Source organism: Bos taurus, chromosome 7 (genome assembly GCF_002263795.3).
Source record: "Bos taurus isolate L1 Dominette 01449 registration number 42190680 breed Hereford chromosome 7, ARS-UCD2.0, whole genome shotgun sequence".
NCBI lineage: Eukaryota > Metazoa > Chordata > Mammalia > Artiodactyla > Bovidae > Bos > Bos taurus.
In genome coordinates, this window is record NC_037334.1 from 14,974,741 (window position 1) to 14,992,579 (window position 17,839).

Below are 17,839 nucleotides of genomic sequence, written 5' to 3' on the forward strand. Positions count from 1 at the left end.
ACACTTGGGGACAGGGGCCCAGCCCCAGCTCCTCGCTCTGGGTGGGTCCCTCTCCTCACCCTGGCTCCCCCACCCAGGTGCTGGCCAGTCTCCGGAGCGTTCGTAGCAACTTCTCCCTCCTGACCAATGTGCCCATTCCCAGCAACAAGTAAGTGGAGGCTGGGCCCCAGGGCCTGTGATCATGAGGCTCAACACACCTGGGTCCAACTCTCACAGCTGCTGTGTGACCTCAGGCAGGCACTTGACCTCTCTGAGCCTCTGTTTAGCCAACAGCTGCCACTGAGCCAGTAAACCATTGTGATTCAAATTCTTAAGTCGGGGAAACTTTTATAAACAAAGATGGAGGGGTATGGACACTCAAGGCTGCGGTCATGAGTGGTCAGCCACCCCAGCCTCTGAGCCACTCCTGGCAGTGATGCCAGCTTGCCAGGCAATTAGCCGTCTGTGTTGCCTCTGTCAACTGGAAACCGCTGTAAGAAGTTGAGAAGGTGATGTATAGAAAGTGCTAGAATACTGCCCAGCACATAGTAAATGCTCACTGAATAGAAGTAGTTCTTATTTGGGGGCAGGGGTGAGGCTGAGAGCTGCTGGTTCCTCTGGGAGCCCTGGGGGGCGGGGGGTGGGGCAGAGTTATCCTGGGGTTCAAGGAACTCAGGGGAGGGATGGTCAGGGAAGCAGGGACTTTGGAGACACAGGGTCTGACCCAACCAGCCATATCGTCTTGAGGAAGGTGGCTCCACCTTCGTGAACCTCAGTTTCCTCATCTGTAAAATGGGTTTTTGTGAGGCTCTGTGAGAGGCAGCGGGCAGAGTAAATGGCAGCATGCCTGGGACACACAGAGAGGGCTCATAAAAAGGAAAGTCAGAACTCTTCATGGAGAGAGGGAGGCAGAGATACGGGGAGGGCCAGGCTGAGGTTGGGGCCCGATTTTTTGCAGGCGGTCCCCGCTGGGCGGCCCAACCCCCGTCTGCAAGGCCACGCTATCAGGTAACCAAGCCCAAGGGCATGAGAAAGGCCCCTCGTGGTGCCCCAGTGCGGGGTCCCTCGCCCCCTTTCCCAGTGCCCTACTCATCAGACGGGCCCCCATCACCTCTGGGGGTCTCCATGCGAACCCTCGCAGTCACCGCCCCGGCTGCCCCTTCCCCAGAGGAGACGTGTCAGCAGTTGGCCCGAGAGACACTGGAGGAGCTGGACTGGTGTCTGGAGCAGCTGGAAACCATGCAGACCTATCGCTCCGTCAGCGAGATGGCTTCCCACAAGGTGTGTAGGAGCAGCGGGGTGGAGCCAACGGCTGGGGGCGGGGTTAGCTATGGGGCGTGGCCAATGGGCGTGGTCCACCTGTGATTAGAGCCTGTGGGGTGGGGTCAGACCCTGGGTGTCCTTTATCTGACTCTGTATCTCCTGTAGACCTGGGATGTGTATGTGTGTGTGTGTGTTATCTGACTTTGTATCTCCTGTAGACCTGGGTGTGTGTGTGTGTGGTGTGTGTTGTCTGACTTTGTATCTCCTGTAGACCTGGTGTGTGTGTGGGGTGTGTGTGTGTTATCTGACTTTGTATCTCTTGTAGACCTGGTGTGTGTGTGTGTGTGTGTGTATGTGTGTGGTGTGTGTGTTATCTGACTTTGTATCTCCTGTAGACCTGGGATGTGTGTGTGTGTATGTGTGTATGTATGTGTGTGTGTGTTATCTGACTTTGTATCTCTTGTAGACCTGGGGTGTGTGTGTGTGTGTGTGTGTGTGTGTATCTGACTTTGTATCTCCTGTAGACCTGGTGTGTGTGTGTGTGTGGGGGGGTGTCCCTAGGTGACCTTCTGTCCTGGGGGGAGCAGGTTGTGTTTGTATGGTTTATGAGTGTGTATCTGTGGCTATATGACTGTTTGTTGGTTACCCGATTGCAGTGCTGGGCAGGGAGGAGGGGAGGGGAGTGGGGGGTATCCCAATAAGATCCATCAGGAGTGGCATGCACAAGTGTATCTATGGAGGGCATAAGGATATGCACAGCTGACAATGTGGGGCTGTCAGTGTGGGGGGCTATACCAGGGGGGTGTGTATGTCTAGAGATGTGAGTTAGTCCAGTTGTGAATCTGAGTGTGTATCTCCATGTGTCTGTGACTCTGTGTGTGTGTGTGTGTGTGCTTGCAAGGCCACAGGAGAGAGTGCAAGGCATCCATGTACAGTTGTGCTGACTGTGCACTGCACAATTCCAGGGGGCGCCATTCAGGAAGCGGGCAATGTGAATGATGCCACCTGGAGTTGTACAGCTTGGTGGGAGGATGCCTGTCAGGAAATGAATGTGCAGGTGGGGGCGTCTGTGTTGGGGGGTGCGCACACCCGTGGGTGGAGGTTTGTCTGGGAACATGTGAGTCTAGGGCAATTGTGTCCCTGAGAGTATGTGTGGAGCATCTGAGAATGTGACTGTGTGTCTGAATGTTGGTCTGCGGGTGTATTTCTGCAATGGGGTATGTGCGTGTGGAGCGTGGGTGTGAGTGTGCGTATTCCCTTATAGATTAGTCAGGGCACATTTGTGTCTGAGGCCATACGGGTATCCATGTTTGTTTACAAGTGTGTCTGTGGGTGTGTTGAGTGTGTCTGCAAGTGTGTCCAGTATCTGGGTGTTTATCCCTTAGTGTGTGTCTGCACTTCTGGTTGTGAGTCCATATTCTGGGAATGGGTGTCTAGAGGTATTTGTACCTCTGTGTGCTCTATTGTATTCCTAGAAATGTGTTGAACAACAGAATTGTGACTGTGTGTGTGTGTGTTTGTGTGGTTAGCATAGGACTGAAAGCATTTGGGTGTCAGAGTGTGGTCAGGTCTGTCAAGTGTCTGTAGTGGTGTGGAGTGGAATTTGTGTCTGATTGTGTGTTGGTGTGTGGAGCATGTGGGTGTGTGTGTCTGTCGCTGGGTGTGTCCACGGCGAGGTGGGGGCATGCCCTCTGCCGGGTGTGTGTGCCTCCCTGCCCATCCCTGGCAACCTCACCTGGGTCCTGCCTGAGGCCCATGGGCTCCAGTGCCCCTTTAATGCCCCCCCCACCCCCAGCACCACCTGACATTGCATGCAGCCTGCCAGTGCTGCAGTGAGCACGCACACGCACACACACAGGCGAACACACGGAGCCCAGAGCCTCCGAAGCCTCCTCCCGGGACCCTCGCCCTGCACCTTCCCCCCATGGGCAGGGGTCCCCGGCCACCTCCAGCCACTGCTGCTGCCGCACGGGGGCCCAGCAGGGCCCACGGCAGGCAAACCATGTAACCAGGGCTGCTGCCGGGAGCGCGGAGGGGAAGGGAGCCCCCCAGCCCTGCTGGGCCGGCCTGGGCCCCTCCGCGGCTCCCCCTTCCACTGCCCAGCACCCCGCCCCCTGCCACAATAGCTGCTAACCCCGGGACTCCCCAAGCCCAGCCTCTGTGTGCGGCAGCCCTGAGCGGGGCCAAGACTCCACGATGCCCTTGGTGGATTTCTTCTGCGAGACCTGCTCCAAGCCGTGGCTGGTGGGCTGGTGGGACCAGGTAGGGGAACTCAGGGTGGAGGATGGGCAAGAGACCCAGCTCTGGCCCTCCCACCTCGCACCCTCCAGCCCCCGGTCTGGGCTTGTGTGTGCATCTGTGCACGTGTGTGGCCTGGAGATGAAGCCTGGTGACTGTGTCTCTGTGTGTGGCCCGGGGCTGGGCGTGGAAGGTGGGTGGCTGGGGGTGTGGGTCTCTCTCTGGGTGTGACCACAGCGTGCATGTGTGTGTGTGTCTGGAGTGGTGGGGGGCTGCCTGAGGCCCGTGGGCTTGTGTGCCTGGGTCATGGACTGGGGGATGGCCCTGGCCGAGATCACATGGTTCTGATTGTGGTGGTGTGTTTTGGGCCATGTTTATGAGCCCAGAGCTGCATGATTTTTCTGGGGCATGTGACCCTGAGTTCAGTGACTGCTTTATTGTGTGTGCTCCTTGATGTGTGTGTCTGGGGGCTGTGTAGCACTGTGTAAGTGGGGGGTCTGTGACTCTGTGCAGTTGTGTGACTTTGTGGGTCCATCTTGTGTGTGGATGTGTGTCTCTCTATGGGTGCCCAGGGCCTCTAGCAGCCCTGGGAGGAGTGAGTGCCTCTCCCGATGTGGGCTGGGCAGGCTCACCCTTCCTGCCAAGAGTCCCTCCTGCCTCTCTGGACAGTCGGCTCCAGTTCAGGGGGCGCTTTGGTGGAGCTTGGGGGTGGGGAGCCGATGCCCTTTCTCCTCATGCACAATGTCACAGCGGCCACTTGTGTGAAGAGAGACGGGGAGACCCAGAGGAGCCCCCAGGGCTGGTTCTAGGCATCCCCTGTCCATCTGTGCATCTGTCCACCCCTCTGAGGTTGGGGGAGAGGGGGCTATGATGGGAACCCCCCCTCCCCTAGTGACTGAACTAGGGTTTCCTCTGCTCACCCTTCTCCCTGCCCCAGCCAAACATCTTCACCCAGAATTTCAGGACTGCATTCCTTCCTTTCAAACCAGGCTGAGGGCTGCGGGGCCAGGACCCTGGCGTGTGGGGTCCCTGTCTGGGAAGACCTGGGCCAGGGGTAGGTCTGGGAAGTCAGGGGTTAAGGGGCCCACGGCCTGCCCCCTTTTCCCCAGCTCAGCAGCTGGTTGGAGGGGGAGTTGCTAAGGAGACTCCCATCACCATGGTGACGGGATTCTCCTGACACCCCATTGGCTCCCTGTTAAGCAGGAGCCCCTCCCTTCCACAGGTGCCCCTCTGACTCCTCCTTGGGGGCAGAAAGAGGGAGTATGGTGAGAGGAAGCCCCCTTCCTCAGAGAGGGAGGGCTGCACTCCCCAAGCCTGGGGACCCCCATCGAGAGTTGGGAGGAGAGGAAGGACTGACCCCTCCCCTCTCACAGCCTGCTGAGCGCTGTGCTGGCTGAGCAGAGAAGTGAGAGGGGCTCCTGGGTTCTTCAGAGGTTTCTTGGGAAGGCCTGACCTTACCCCCCCCAACCCCTGCCATCACCCCATCATGCCTTCCTTCTTGCCTCCTTCACCTTAGTTCAAGAGGATGCTAAACCGTGAACTCACACACCTGTCAGAGATGAGCAGGTCAGGAAACCAGGTCTCTGAGTACATCTCCACCACATTCCTGGGTGAGTGAAGGGCAGCACTGTGTGTGTGTGTGACAGGGGGGATGCATAACTGGACTGTTGGGGGGCACCCCAGACCCTGAGTCTTGTTGCACACATTTGCCCAAGGGACCCTGACTCACCTCCCCAAAGGTCAAAGTCACCACGTCAAAAGTTCCTACACTCTGATACCCTCCAATTTAGTGAGACCCCTGACTCCTGTAGAACCCCTACTTTAAAGCTGCAAAGTCCCTCCAAATTCAGTGGGACCCCATTGGAACTCAAACTCAAGGACCCCAAGAAACCCCCAAACTCAAATAGAACTCAGTCTCCCAAAATTCAGTAGAATCTCCAACCTTGAATTTCCTTGCCCCAAACTCAGAAGACCCCTCAAACTCAAGAGAGATGCCCGGACTCAGTGGAATTCTCAAATGTAAGGGAATTCCTGCCCTTAAAAGCCCATAAAGACCCCCAAACCTTTAAAAAACCTCCAAGCTGAAATCTCCCCAATTCAATAGAATGCCCAAACTTGGTACAATACCCCCAAATTCAGTAGACCCCCAAACTTTAGATACCCAAATTCAATAGGATTCTCTTGCTTAGCTTAAACCTATACAGTGATTCCCCAAACTCTGGAGAATTCCTTAACTCAGAAACTTAAAGGTAGAATACCTCAGATTCACTGGAACCCTTCAGCTCACAATGACCTCCAAGGTCAGCCTTCCCCTCATCCTGAAGCCAAGAGCCTTAACTGAGACTATCCCTGACAAAGTCAGGGTAATTTCACCTTCAGAATTGATCACCAAAGTTCCCCAATTCAGGTTACCTGCCCCCCCAGCCAAGCTGGAAAGAAGGTTTCAAACATTCCCACCATTGAGTGTGTGATGTGCCTGAATGCTGAAGACCCAGCCAATAAGAGCACAGCATGCAAATGAGCCCTCTTGGGCCCTGTCATTGACTGGTGGGACCCAGGTCACAATGGGTGGCCCTGGCTGGACTCTGGAAGGCCTAAAGAGCTCAGGAAAAGAGACTTCTGGGGCTGGCCCCCAGACAGGCTGATGTCCAGGGGGTAGGGGTGGGCCCATGGAGCCAGAGACCACCCTTCCTTCCCGCCTCCCAGCGCTGTCCACCCCAACCAGTCCTCTGGGTCACCGCGGGGCTGTCTTCCCAGCCCGAGAAGGGTCCTTGCCTATCCGAGGCAGACAGAAGCCCTCTCTAGCGCCCCCACCCTGCCTCCTGACTTCCCATGCCACCCCCTCGCCAAACTTGGTGATTGGACTGGGGCTACCCCACAGCTCTCGTCTGGCCCTGGGGTCCCCACTCCAGCCCACCACCTCCCAGAAGAATTCCTACCTCCGCTCTGGTTTCCAGTCTATAAGCAACCAACAGCATGACACCAGGACTAGGTCTGACCTCCTGGGTGAGAATTTTCAGGGCCTGAGGGGTAAGGCAGGCACGGTCTGAGAGCCAGATGAAGGAGCTTCAGTGGGGTAACCATGCTTGCCTCTCCTCTGTCTTCCGCAGACAAGCGGAATGAAGTGGAGATCCCATCACCCACGATCAAAGATCGGGAGAAACAGCAAGCGCCACGGCAGAGACCTTGCCAGCAGCCCCCGGCCCCTGGGCCACAGCTTCAGCCCATGTCTCAGATAACCGGAGTGAAGAAGCTGATGCATAGCAGCAGCCTCAACGATTCCAGCATGCCCCGCTTTGGTGTGAAGACTGATCAAGAGGAACGCCTAGCCCAAGTGGGTGGGGCCTCAGCGGGGGCGGGGCTGGGGAGGGAGGGGCAGGGTTCTGGGGGCGGGGGCAGTGAAGGACTGGGCTTTGGGTCAGATTGAGATGAGGATTGCGGTATACCTGCCCTTTGAGACTCTCAGGAAAGGCGGAGTGAAGGAACCAGTATGCGCTGTGTGCCTGTCCATGGGATTCTCCAGGCAAGAATACTAGAGTGGGTTGCCATGCCCTCCTCCAGGGGGTCTTCCTCACCCAGGGATCAAACCCGAATCTCCTGCATTGATAAGTGAGCTCTTTACCGCTAGTGCTTTCTGGGAAGTCCAGGAAGCAGTTTAGGAAGGAGCTAATGAGCAAAGAGGCGGGTGGTCTCAGCTGGAGTCAACGTATGAACAGCACCACTGAGTTGAACCACCTTGAGGCAAGCCTGCTGGCCTATTTTTTTTTTAATTAGTTAATTTTTGGCTGCACTGAGTTTTCGTTGCTGTGCACTGGCTTTCTCTAGTTGCAGTGGGGGCTACTCTTTGTTGCAGTACATGGGCTTCTCTTGCAGTAGCTTCTATTGTTACAGAGCACAGGCTCTAGGCACACAGGCTTCAGGAGTTGTGACATGTGGGCTCAGCAGTTGTGGCACATGGGTTCAGTAGTTGCAGATCTCGGACTCTAGAGCACTGTCTCTGCAGTTGTGGCTCACAGGCTTAGTTGCTCCATGGCAGGTGGGATCTTCCCAGACCAGGGATCGAACCAGGATTGGCAGCAGACTCTTATCCACTGTACCACCAGGAAAGTCTTGTGCTGGCTGCACTGACCTTTTGTCATTGACTGGAGGCTGTCCCCAGGGTGAATGCCCTCACCCCCTCTACATAGCTCTAGTGCAGAAAGAGCAGTTTTGTGAAGTTTTTTTTTTTTTTTGGCCACACCACACAGCATGTGGGATCTTCGTGTTCCCCCCAGAGCAGATTTTTGAGAAAGGACAGCTGTGAGAATGTGTAACAGCTCCAGCAGCTGGGGGATGGACATGCTTACCAGTGGAAGGAATCTGCACAGAATCCAACAGCATCCACTACAGACCAAACCCGGATTCACCTCCTGGCTTTTCTGTGAAATCTTAGGCCAGAGGACTCCCACATTGATTTGTACAATGGACTCGACACAAGCTCAGCAGCTCACTCAGCTGACTTTTCTTGTAACCCTCCATGTGCCAGCAATGGCCAGTGCTATATGCAGTTACCCAGTGTTGATTAAGCACTTACTGTGTACTGGCACTTTTTTTTTGGCCATGCAGTAGGGCATGAGGGATCTTAGTTCCCTGATTGAACTAAGGGATTGAACCCACGCTCCCAGCAGTGGAAGTGCAAAATCCACTGGACCACCAGGGAAGTCCCTGGCACTGTTCTGAATTCTGCAAAGACATGAAAAACTAGCCCATGTTCCTTTCCTCCCGGTGCCCAAGAGCAGTTTAACTGAAGCTGAACCGTGCTTTTGGGTCAGCCACACTGAGTTCACATCCCAGCCTTGCTGCTTGTGAGATGTAAGGTCTTAGGTGAGTCTTGTCACTGCTTGGAGTTTGGGTTCCTTCACCTGCTATGTGAAATCAAGCACTTAGTGCAGTGCTGGGTAGCTTATAGGCACTCAATAGACACTGGGGTTGCTTTGTTATTTTCTGGCCCAGTAGGACCTGGGTGGTAAATTCTATACTGCTGACCACATCACCCACTGGTTGAGTGATAATGGTCCCACTATGCAGACTAGGGTTCTGAACACCTGGCTCAGATGGTAAAGCATCTGCCTACAACACAGGAAACCGGGTTCAATCCCTGGGTGGGAAAGATCCCCTGGAGAAGGGAAGGGCTACCCACTCCAGTAGGCTTGCCCGGAGAATTCCATGGACAGAGGAGCCTGGCTGGCTACATACAGTCCATGGGGTCGCAAAGAGTTGGCCAAGACAGAGCAATTAACACCTCTGAACTCCTAGAAGAGAGTCTAGAGGGTCCTGGCCTCAGGGGCTCCTGACCTGTGGCCTCCGTCTCCACCAGGAACTGGAAAACCTGAACAAGTGGGGCCTGAACATCTTTCGCGTGTCAGATTACGCTGGGGGGCGTTCCCTCAGCTGTATCATGTACACAATATTCCAGGTACGGTGAGATTCCTGGTAGGGCGGGCTGAGTGGGGCCAGCTGCGAGGGAGAGGGAGGAGTGAGGAGCTGAGGGCCAGGGAGGGCCACCATCCCCCGACCTCTGCCCGCAGGAGCGGGACCTGCTGAAGAAGTTCCGCATCCCGGTGGACACTATGGTGACATACATGCTGACCCTAGAGGACCACTACCACCCGGATGTGGCTTACCACAACAGCCTGCACGCAGCCGACGTGCTGCAGTCCACCCATGTGCTGCTGGCCACACCTGCGTTGGATGTGAGCACCACCTGGGCACCCCGTCTCTCCAGCCTCCCCTCCCCCCCTGCCCATCTTGAATCTCCTGTTTATCTCTCTGACCCTGGGTCCCTGACCTCCCATCTCTCTTTGACCCTGTTCCTCTCTCTCCTGACCCCCATCTTTCTTGACTCTCTCATTTCTCTTTTACCCTCTCTCTGACTCCCGATCTTTCTAACCCCTGCCTTTCTCTGACCCCCTTGCTCCGCCCCTAGGCCGTGTTTACGGACCTGGAGATTCTCGCTGCCCTCTTCGCGGCTGCCATCCACGACGTGGACCACCCTGGAGTCTCCAATCAGTTCCTCATTAACACCAGTGAGCGGCCCTCTGTGAGGGCGGGGCCTGCTGGGCTGGAGGTGGGGCCCGCTGGGTTGGGGGCGGGGCCTACGCTGGCCCCTCCCAGCGGGGGGCATCCTGGGTGGGTCGTCTCTTCTGACTGCCCCAACCTGACCTGGGACCCAGATTCAGAACTGGCGCTCATGTACAACGACGAGTCGGTGCTGGAAAATCACCACCTGGCCGTGGGCTTCAAGCTGCTGCAGGAAGACAACTGTGACATCTTCCAGAACCTCGGCAAGCGCCAGCGGCAGAGCCTGCGCAAGATGGTCATCGACATGGTGGGCGGGGCGAGGGGCGGGGACAGTGCGGAAGGTCGCCTTTGGGCCTAGGGGAATTTGGGGAGGGTCTGGTCTGAGTCTGGGATAGACAGGCCCCGAGTAGGAGAACCGTCCTTTGGGAGGAGGTTGTGGGGGTTGGATTTTTTTTTTTTTTTTGCCCCACTCCCTGCATGTGGAATCTTAGTTCCTTGACCGGGAATCAAATCTGTGCCCCCTTCAGTGGAAGCTAAAGGGGTGTCCTAACCACTGGTATGCCAGGGAATTCCACAGGGGCTGATTGTGCTCAGTGAAAACTTTGGGTTGGGTGGGTACAGAGGGTGGCCAGGCTTTGAGGGCCCCCATGACAAGTCCTTGCCCACAGGTGCTGGCCACGGATATGTCCAAGCACATGACCCTCCTGGCTGACCTGAAGACCATGGTGGAGACTAAGAAAGTGACCAGCTCAGGGGTCCTCTTGCTGGATAACTATTCCGACCGCATCCAGGTGCCCCGCACACAGACCATATAAGGACTCTTTCCCTCCCTCCTCCCTTAGGTCTGGGTTGCTGCCCCTCACTCTGCCCCCAGCTCCCAGGTTGCCCATCTTCTTTGTCTTTTCTCTCCTCTGCCACCTAACCCTTTCCAACTCCCGTCTCCCCCATCTCACTCAATTCCTTCTTCCCTTTCTTTTTTTAACATAGTGTGTGTTTTTTTAAATTAACTATTTATTTGTTTATGGCTGTGATGGGTCTTCATTGCTGTGCAGGTTTTTCTCTAGTTGTGGCAAGTGAGAACCACTCTCTAGTTGCGATGCACAGACTTCTCATTGTGGTGGCTTCTCCTGTTGCAGAGCACAGGCTCTAGGGTGCGTGGGCTTCAGTAGTTCCTGTGGCATGTGGGCTCAGTAGTTGAGGCTCCTGAGCTCTGGAGCACAGGCTTAGTAGTTGTGACGCACGGGCTCAGTTGCCCTTCAGCATGTAGGTAGGGTCTTCCCGGACCAGGGATCAAACCTGTGTCTTGTGCACTGGCAGGAGAATTCTTGACCACTGAGCCACCAGAGAAGCCCCCTTTTCCCTTTCTTCATCAAGCCCTGTCTCCATTCCTCCCACACCTCTGTGTCCCCCACTGCCTCTTTTCCCTTCCCTCCTTCTGCCCTTTGCTCATCACTCACCTCTCATCTCTCCCCTTCTCTCCTCCACTCATCTCCCTTTTCCCTCACCTCCTCTTCCTCCCTCCATCTCCCCCCTTACCCACCACCCCCCCGCCCCACCGTCCCCTACTCTCTTTCCAAAGGGAAAGTAAGAAAGCCTGGGGCCTGAAACTGGGTCGGGGGCCATGGCCTCTAAAGGTCCCCCCACCCCACGCAGGTTCTACGGAACATGGTGCACTGCGCAGACCTTAGCAACCCCACCAAGCCGCTGGAGCTTTACCGCCAGTGGACTGACCGCATCATGGCCGAGTTCTTCCAGCAGGGCGACCGTGAACGTGAGCGAGGCATGGAGATCAGTCCCATGTGCGACAAGCACACAGCCTCAGTGGAGAAGTCTCAGGTAGAGTCTCGGGGTGTTGGAAGGGAGCAGGGAAAGGCCCCCTACCTCACATCCTGGCCTCGAGCCCCAAGGCCCCCAGGAGGCCCTAAGCTGCCCATCCACAATGTCAAGTTTTTCTTTGTTTTTTCCTTCTCTATCATGATGAGAAATAGGTAACACTTCCTGCTCCACAGAACAACTGAACTGAGCCTCCAACTCCTTAATTTGTAGATTTGCGCCCAGACAGTTCTAACTCTTTGTTGCAACTGCCATAACATCTGTAATAATATTCGTCTGACGGTTAGTTACAGACCTCATGTCCATTCAGCCTCTTGGTTTCCCTGTGATCTGGCCACTCATTTTGGGCCTGAGTTTTGGTGGATTTTTTTTTTTTTTTTCTTTTTGTCACATGGGTCTTCATTGCTGCTTGTGGGCTTTCTCTAGTTGCAATGAGCAGAGGCTACCCTTCATTGTAGTGTCTGGGCTTCTCATTATGGTGGCTTCTCTTGTTGCGGAGCCCGAGTTTTAGGCGCATGGGCTTCAGTAATTGCAGCACACAGGCTCAGTAGTTGTGGCTCTTGGGCCCTAGAGCCATGGATTCAGAAGCTATGGTGCACCAGCTTATTTGCTCCATGGCATATGGAATCTTCCCAGACCAGGGATCGAATCCATATCCCCTGCATTGGCAGGCAGATTCTTATCCGCTGCGCCACCAGGAAGTCCTGATGGATTTTGAAATGAAGTGAAATGACTCAGCTTTGTCATCTGCCTGTTTAACAAAAGGGACAGAAACACGGTCATGTGAGAGACAACACTTTGCGGACTTCCCTGGAGGTCTAGTGGTTAAGATTCCATTCTCCCAATGCAGGGGGGATGGGTTCCATCCCTGGTCAGAGGACTAGGAACCCACATGCTGCACAGCTGGCCTAAAAAAAAGGATAAAGCTTTTGAGCATGAGAGTTTCTCACTCTCCCTGCTTCTAGCCTCTTCCCTGGTGAGATCTCCTTTTCCTGTCTTGGTGTGTGTATGTTTCCCATGCAGGGTTACCCAGCCTCAGCACTACTGAAGTTTGGGGATGGCTCATTCTCTGTGGTGGGCCCACCCTCTACATTGTAAGGTGTTGAGCAGTATCCTTGGCCTCCACCCACGGGATGCAAGGAATACTCTCCCTTTCCTGTGGTAATAACCAAAACTGTGTCCAGACACTTCCAAATGTCCCCTGGTCATCCACATAGCCCCCTAACCCCTGATGAAAACCAGATTTATTTGTTTTGTTACACGTTTATATTCACAGGTAACTTAATAGGAATAGTTTGTGGGCTTAGCTTTGTTAAAAGTATAAATTGTATCAGTATATACTTATTTTTACATAGCTTACCTTTTCTTCCCAACAGTGACTTGGAAATCTATCCACCTTATTACACATGGATTAAGCTCATCCTTTTTCCCTGCTGTGTGGTATCCCCACGGGCTTCCCAGGTGGCTCAGTGGTAAAGAATCCACATGCCAATGCAGGAGACAAGGGTTTGATCCCTGGGTTGGGAAGATCCCTTGGAGAAGGAAATGGCAACCCACTCCAATATTCTTGCTGGGAAAAACCCATGAACAGAGGAGCGTGGCTGGCTACAGTCCATGGGATATCAAAGAGTTGGACACAATTTAGCAACTGAGAACGCATGCATTCTGGGAACTAAAATCCTGCAAGCCACACAGAGAGGCAAAAAAAAAGGGCGGGGGGCTTTCATGAATATCTGTGATTTACCACCATTTTAAAAAAGTAATTCCCGACTGATGTATATATAGAGGTGTTTCCAGTTTTTGTTTACATCTCATATGTGATTTTTTCCCCTCTTACTTACACAAGAGTTTTTCCAGGGATGGATCTGGAGAAGCAAACTTGCTAGGTCAGATGGTATCAGTATCTCTTATTTTTATTTAGTTTTTGCTGCACTGCGTGACATGCAGGATCTCAGTTCCCAGATCAGGGATCGAACCCTGTCCACCTGCCGTGGAAGTGCAGAGTCCTAACCTTACCTGGATGGCCAGGGAAGTCCCCTGCATTAGCATCTTTTAAATTTTATCAGATCCCGCAGCATGGTGGTGCCATCTGTGGTTTCTGCTTCCTTCCTGCTCTCTCAGGTGGGTTTCATTGACTATATCGTACACCCGCTGTGGGAGACGTGGGCTGACTTGGTCCACCCAGATGCCCAAGAGATCCTGGACACTCTGGAAGACAACCGGGACTGGTACTACAGCGCCATTCGGCAGAGCCCCTCGCCACCCCCCGAGGAGGAGCCTGGGGGACCGGGCCACCCCCCACCACCTGATAAGTTCCAGTTCGAGCTGACGCTGGACGAGGAAGAGGAGGAGGAGGTGTGCACTGCCCCGGGTGCGGTTGCAATTCAGGAATTGTACATGGCCCAGGATGCCTCCCCACCTGAAGACCCTTTGGAAGTTGATGGCCAGGATCCATCTGCGGAGGTGGAGATAGAGGAAATGTACTTGACCCGGCAAGTGGACTCCACAGGTAGTGTGGCAGCTGGCCAGGACGTGTCCGTGCCCCAAGGCGCGTCCGTGGATGTCTGTGTGGGCTGCCGCAACATCCCTGCCCTGTCTCCTAATAGCCTTGCTCCGCTTGCCTTGAGGACACCGCCCCCTCCAGAGGACGACCCGGGCCTTCTGGGCCTCCCCTCCATGGCAGCCGAGGTGGGGGCCCAAAAAGAGCATCAGGCTGCCAAGAGGGCATGCTGTGCCTGCACGGGGACAGCCGGCGAGGATCCCACTCCTGGAGCGCTTCCAGCTCCCGGAGCTTGGGGGTCAGCTGGTGGCCCTACCTGAGCGTCAGCCCCTGTACCCGGTTGGCCTCCGTGCCACCCGCCACCGCCACCACCATCACCCCCTGACCTCCTCCACTGCCTCAAAGACTCTTGGGCCTCCTGAGAAAAAAGAAAACAGAAAAGTGGGTTTTTTTTCTCTTTTCTTTTTTTCCTCTTTCCCCCCCACCCCCACCCAGGGGCCTCTTTTTTGGAGGTGGGGGCTGGGGAACCAGGGGCTGAGGTCCCGGAAGTGATTTTATTTTTGGAATTTTAATTGTTACATTTTTAGAAAAAGAAAAAAAAAAAAAAAAAAGGATGAAACACAGCAACTGTAGACGCTCCTGTTCCCGGCTCCCCTTGTCCATGTCCAACCACCCCCACCACCGACCCTACCTCTCCAGCCCCCCACCCTCACCACCATCGCCCAGGTTCCAGGCTTAGTCTTCCGGCCTCTTGGGGCTCTTTGCCTGGTGTAGAATCTCCCTCCAGACTTCTGAATTTTGGGAGGGTCTCTAGAACCCAGCCAGGAATAGCCATTCTGGGTGGGGGCCCTAGGGGTGGGGAGGGGTCGCCCACTGTAGGGGGGGCCCCAGCTCCAGTCCTACTCTGGCTTTCTGCCCTCCCCTCCCCAGAAGTCTTCCGCCTCATTTTGCACAAACCTGGCAATACTGACTTGAGGGAGCCATGAGGCTTCAGGAGGCAAGGGGAGGGTGTCAGAGGGACGTTCACACCACCACCCTGGGATCTGAGGTTTGAGGAGGGCCTGATCCCACTGCCCTCTCCACCCGTCACCCCTTTTCTCTTCCACTCTGGGTTTCAGTTTGAATTTTCTCCGTTTGGAGAGGGGGGATGATTTGGAGCCGCCCCCCTTCCTTCCAGCTGCTTCTCCTCTTGTTTCTGCCTTAATGATTCCCACGGCCATAGGAGAGGGGGTTGCAGTGGCTCCCACTTGCACCTCAAGTGGGGCGGGGCCAGGCCCAGAGTTCCCGTCCTGGGTATGCCCCCTCCCCAGCATCCTCCTGCCCTCCCCCAACTCTTTGCCCTAGGAGGAAGCAATAACGGTGTACACCCACATCCCCTTTCTGGGCAGCCCACCCTACCCTGGCATCAGAGTCATTTCTCCTTTCATCCCCCACCTTGCCAAGCCTCCCCATCTTCCCCTAGCTGTTCCCTGGAGCAATACAACGGACAGATGCAAGGCCATTTTTCTTCAAGCCATGGGGGGACTATTTGGAAGGAAAGACCCCCACATCCCCCATCCGCTCTGCCCCTCAGCTTGGTTCTGCAGCTGGGCAGGACCGGCCTCTCTCATCTTCCTCCCCTCCGATTCTGAGCACACGGTACTGTAGCCCCCAGCTCCCCCCAGCCTTCCATCTGTCTGTCCTTCCCTGTGGGGAGTCCCACCCATTCCCACCCCCAAGATGCTGTACAGGGTTCATTTTTGTAGCGAAAGTAGTTTCAGTCCCAGCCGGCGACCGGAGGGGGCCTTTTCTTTTGGTTCTCTTTCTTTCTCTTCTTTTTTTTTTTTGTACATACTGTAAGGTTGGTTTGTAAATTATTCTACAGAGGCAAAAAGGGAAAATAAACTTGCCCTTCCCCCACTGACTCAGTCAGGGGAAAGAGGGGTGGGGGGTCTCCCAGGGGGAGTCTCCATTCCTGCTGTATTATACGAACTGTACCATAGACCCCCAGAAGTGTGGACTCAGTGCTGTTTAACAGGGAGTCATGTGATCAGAGGGGGAGGTGAGGGCTGGGCAGCAGCTGCCCCTCTCCCTGTCCCCAGGGACCCAGGGGAGGGGAGCCCAGGACCACCCCCCCACCCCGGGAGCTGCTCAAGTGTTGTCCGGTTTAACGATCAATCAGTCAGTCCACTGATTGATACTCAACCCTTCGATCTTGTCTCCAATTAAACCAAGGCTTTCACCGATCTTCATGGCTGATGTGGCTTCTTTTTCCATCCTATTTCTCAAGGTGTGTCTTTTGAGTTGTCTGTCTGGGGCCAGGTAGGGATAAGGAATGGACTCAGTCCCTGCCCCTCCCTGGGCAGATAGAACTGGAGGGGGTCCTGAGAGATTGGCAAGAGGCAGCCCCCAGGCCTGGGCCAGGTCCAGACACAGGGACTGCTGTGGGTTATAAAGTGTGGGTTCAGACCACACAGTTTTTGGAGGCTAGGAAACCCAAGTAAAGAATCCACCTGCCAGTATGAGAGACAAGTGTTTGATCCCTGGGTCAGGAAGATCCCCTGAAGGAGGGCATGGCAACCCACTCCAGTATTCTTGCCCGGAGAATTACATGGACAGAGGAGCCTGGCGGGCTACAGTCCATGGGGTCACAAAAGTTGGATGTGACTGAGCACACAGACCCAGGTAAGCCTTGTTTCTCTGAATGTGCAGCATATCTGACGCAACTCGGGTTCTTCTGGTACCACGAAGTCGTTCCTGGAAACCGAGAGGATCTGATTGTCCACGCCTCCAACATCTGGTGGCCAGGTCATGATAAAAGATCTTGGGTCAAATTCTGCTGTGAAGACAGTAAGCTTGATGCACCAGCACAAGAGAATTGACATCTGAAAGTTCCATGAATTCTAGCCATTATGGTGTTGCAACCATCAATGCTGTGGTAAGTCACTTCAGTCCTGTCTGACTCTCTGTGACCCTATGGACTGTAGCCTGCCAGGCTGCTCTGTCCATGGGGATTTTTCAGGCAAGAATACTACAGTGGGTTGCCATGCCCTTCTCCAGGGGATCTTCCCAACCCAGGGATCGAACCCGAGTCTCATGTCTCCTGCATTGGCAGGTGGATTCTTTACCACTAGTGCCACCTAGGAAGCCCCACTCAATGCTGCATTAAAACAAAACAAAACAAAAATTAATACCCTAAAGCCCGTGAACCTTATGCTGTGTATCAGGAAAGCTGAATCCTCCCCCAAGTTCACACAGGACCGGCTCGGCATTTTAGCTCTTTTTTGTTTTTTTAACTTTTTATTTTGTATTGGGGTGTAGCCTATCACCAGTGTTGTGATAGTTTCAGGTGGACAGCACAGGGGCTCAGCTATACATAACACATGTATCTATGCTCCCCCCAAACTCCCCTCCCATCCAGGCTGCCACATTTTAGTTCTTGTTTTTCTAGTGTCTTCATACAAGGTTGGGAGTGAGCGAGTCTCAGATATATTTGAAACAATCCACATGTTTGAATACTGTTAATCCCACCCATGGGAGCCCATTTTCCAACCTTTATCAGGGTAATTAAGAAGCCTCGATTTCACGAGTAAAACTGTTTCTGCCATTCATTATGCTAACAAGCAAAACTTCCCTTGTGGATAAAGATAGAGGAAGTGTTTGTGATACAGGCTTTCAGGTTAGAATACTGGCTGCCTCTGGTGTGTAATAAACACACATACACACACAGTGCTTAAGCCATTAAGCTCGGTGGGATCAGTATATATTCACAGCATGAGTCTTCTGAAACAAAATGATGGCAGCTTCCCTGGATTTGAGGCAAGAGTGACAGGCCTCCCTGGTGACTCGGTGGTAAAGAATCCACCTGCCAGTGCAGGAGATGCAAGAGACTGGGTTCAATTCCTGGGTTGGGGAGATCCCTTGGAGTAGGAAATGGCAACCCACTCCATGGGTTCACAAAGAGTCGGACACGACTGAATGACTGAA

General features: G+C 54.4%; 1 protein-coding gene and 1 long non-coding RNA gene across 9 annotated transcripts in view; one reads left to right on the top strand and one right to left on the bottom strand.

Moving 5' to 3' along the window:
* The window catches only part of PDE4A (phosphodiesterase 4A), a 44,482-nt gene extending 28,383 nt beyond the window's left edge, over positions 1-16,099 (top strand). For 4 of the 7 annotated variants that reach the window (XM_024994123.2, XM_024994122.1, XM_024994124.2 and 1 more), the window contains 12 exons: positions 78-148; positions 938-987; positions 1,148-1,260; positions 4,997-5,090; positions 6,591-6,814; positions 8,837-8,935; positions 9,048-9,212; positions 9,446-9,545; positions 9,693-9,847; positions 10,209-10,331; positions 11,194-11,376; positions 13,495-16,099. In XM_024994123.2, the coding sequence (XP_024849891.1) occupies positions 78-148; positions 938-987; positions 1,148-1,260; positions 4,997-5,090; positions 6,591-6,814; positions 8,837-8,935; positions 9,048-9,212; positions 9,446-9,545; positions 9,693-9,847; positions 10,209-10,331; positions 11,194-11,376; positions 13,495-14,193 (2,076 nt within the window). In that variant the 3' untranslated portion in view covers positions 14,194-16,099. 7 annotated transcript variants of the gene reach the window in all.
* Positions 302-4,599, bottom strand: LOC112447345 (uncharacterized). Of its 2 annotated transcripts, none has more exons than XR_003035473.2 (3): positions 4,401-4,599; positions 1,091-1,351; positions 302-470 (listed from the first exon to the last, which is right to left on the bottom strand). It is a non-coding gene; the product is annotated as an uncharacterized lncRNA (long non-coding RNA). The 2 variants fall into 2 exon arrangements; XR_009495164.1 differs by having other exon boundaries at positions 1,091-3,491; positions 4,401-4,560.
* Positions 16,100-17,839: the final 1,740 nt, after the last annotated feature.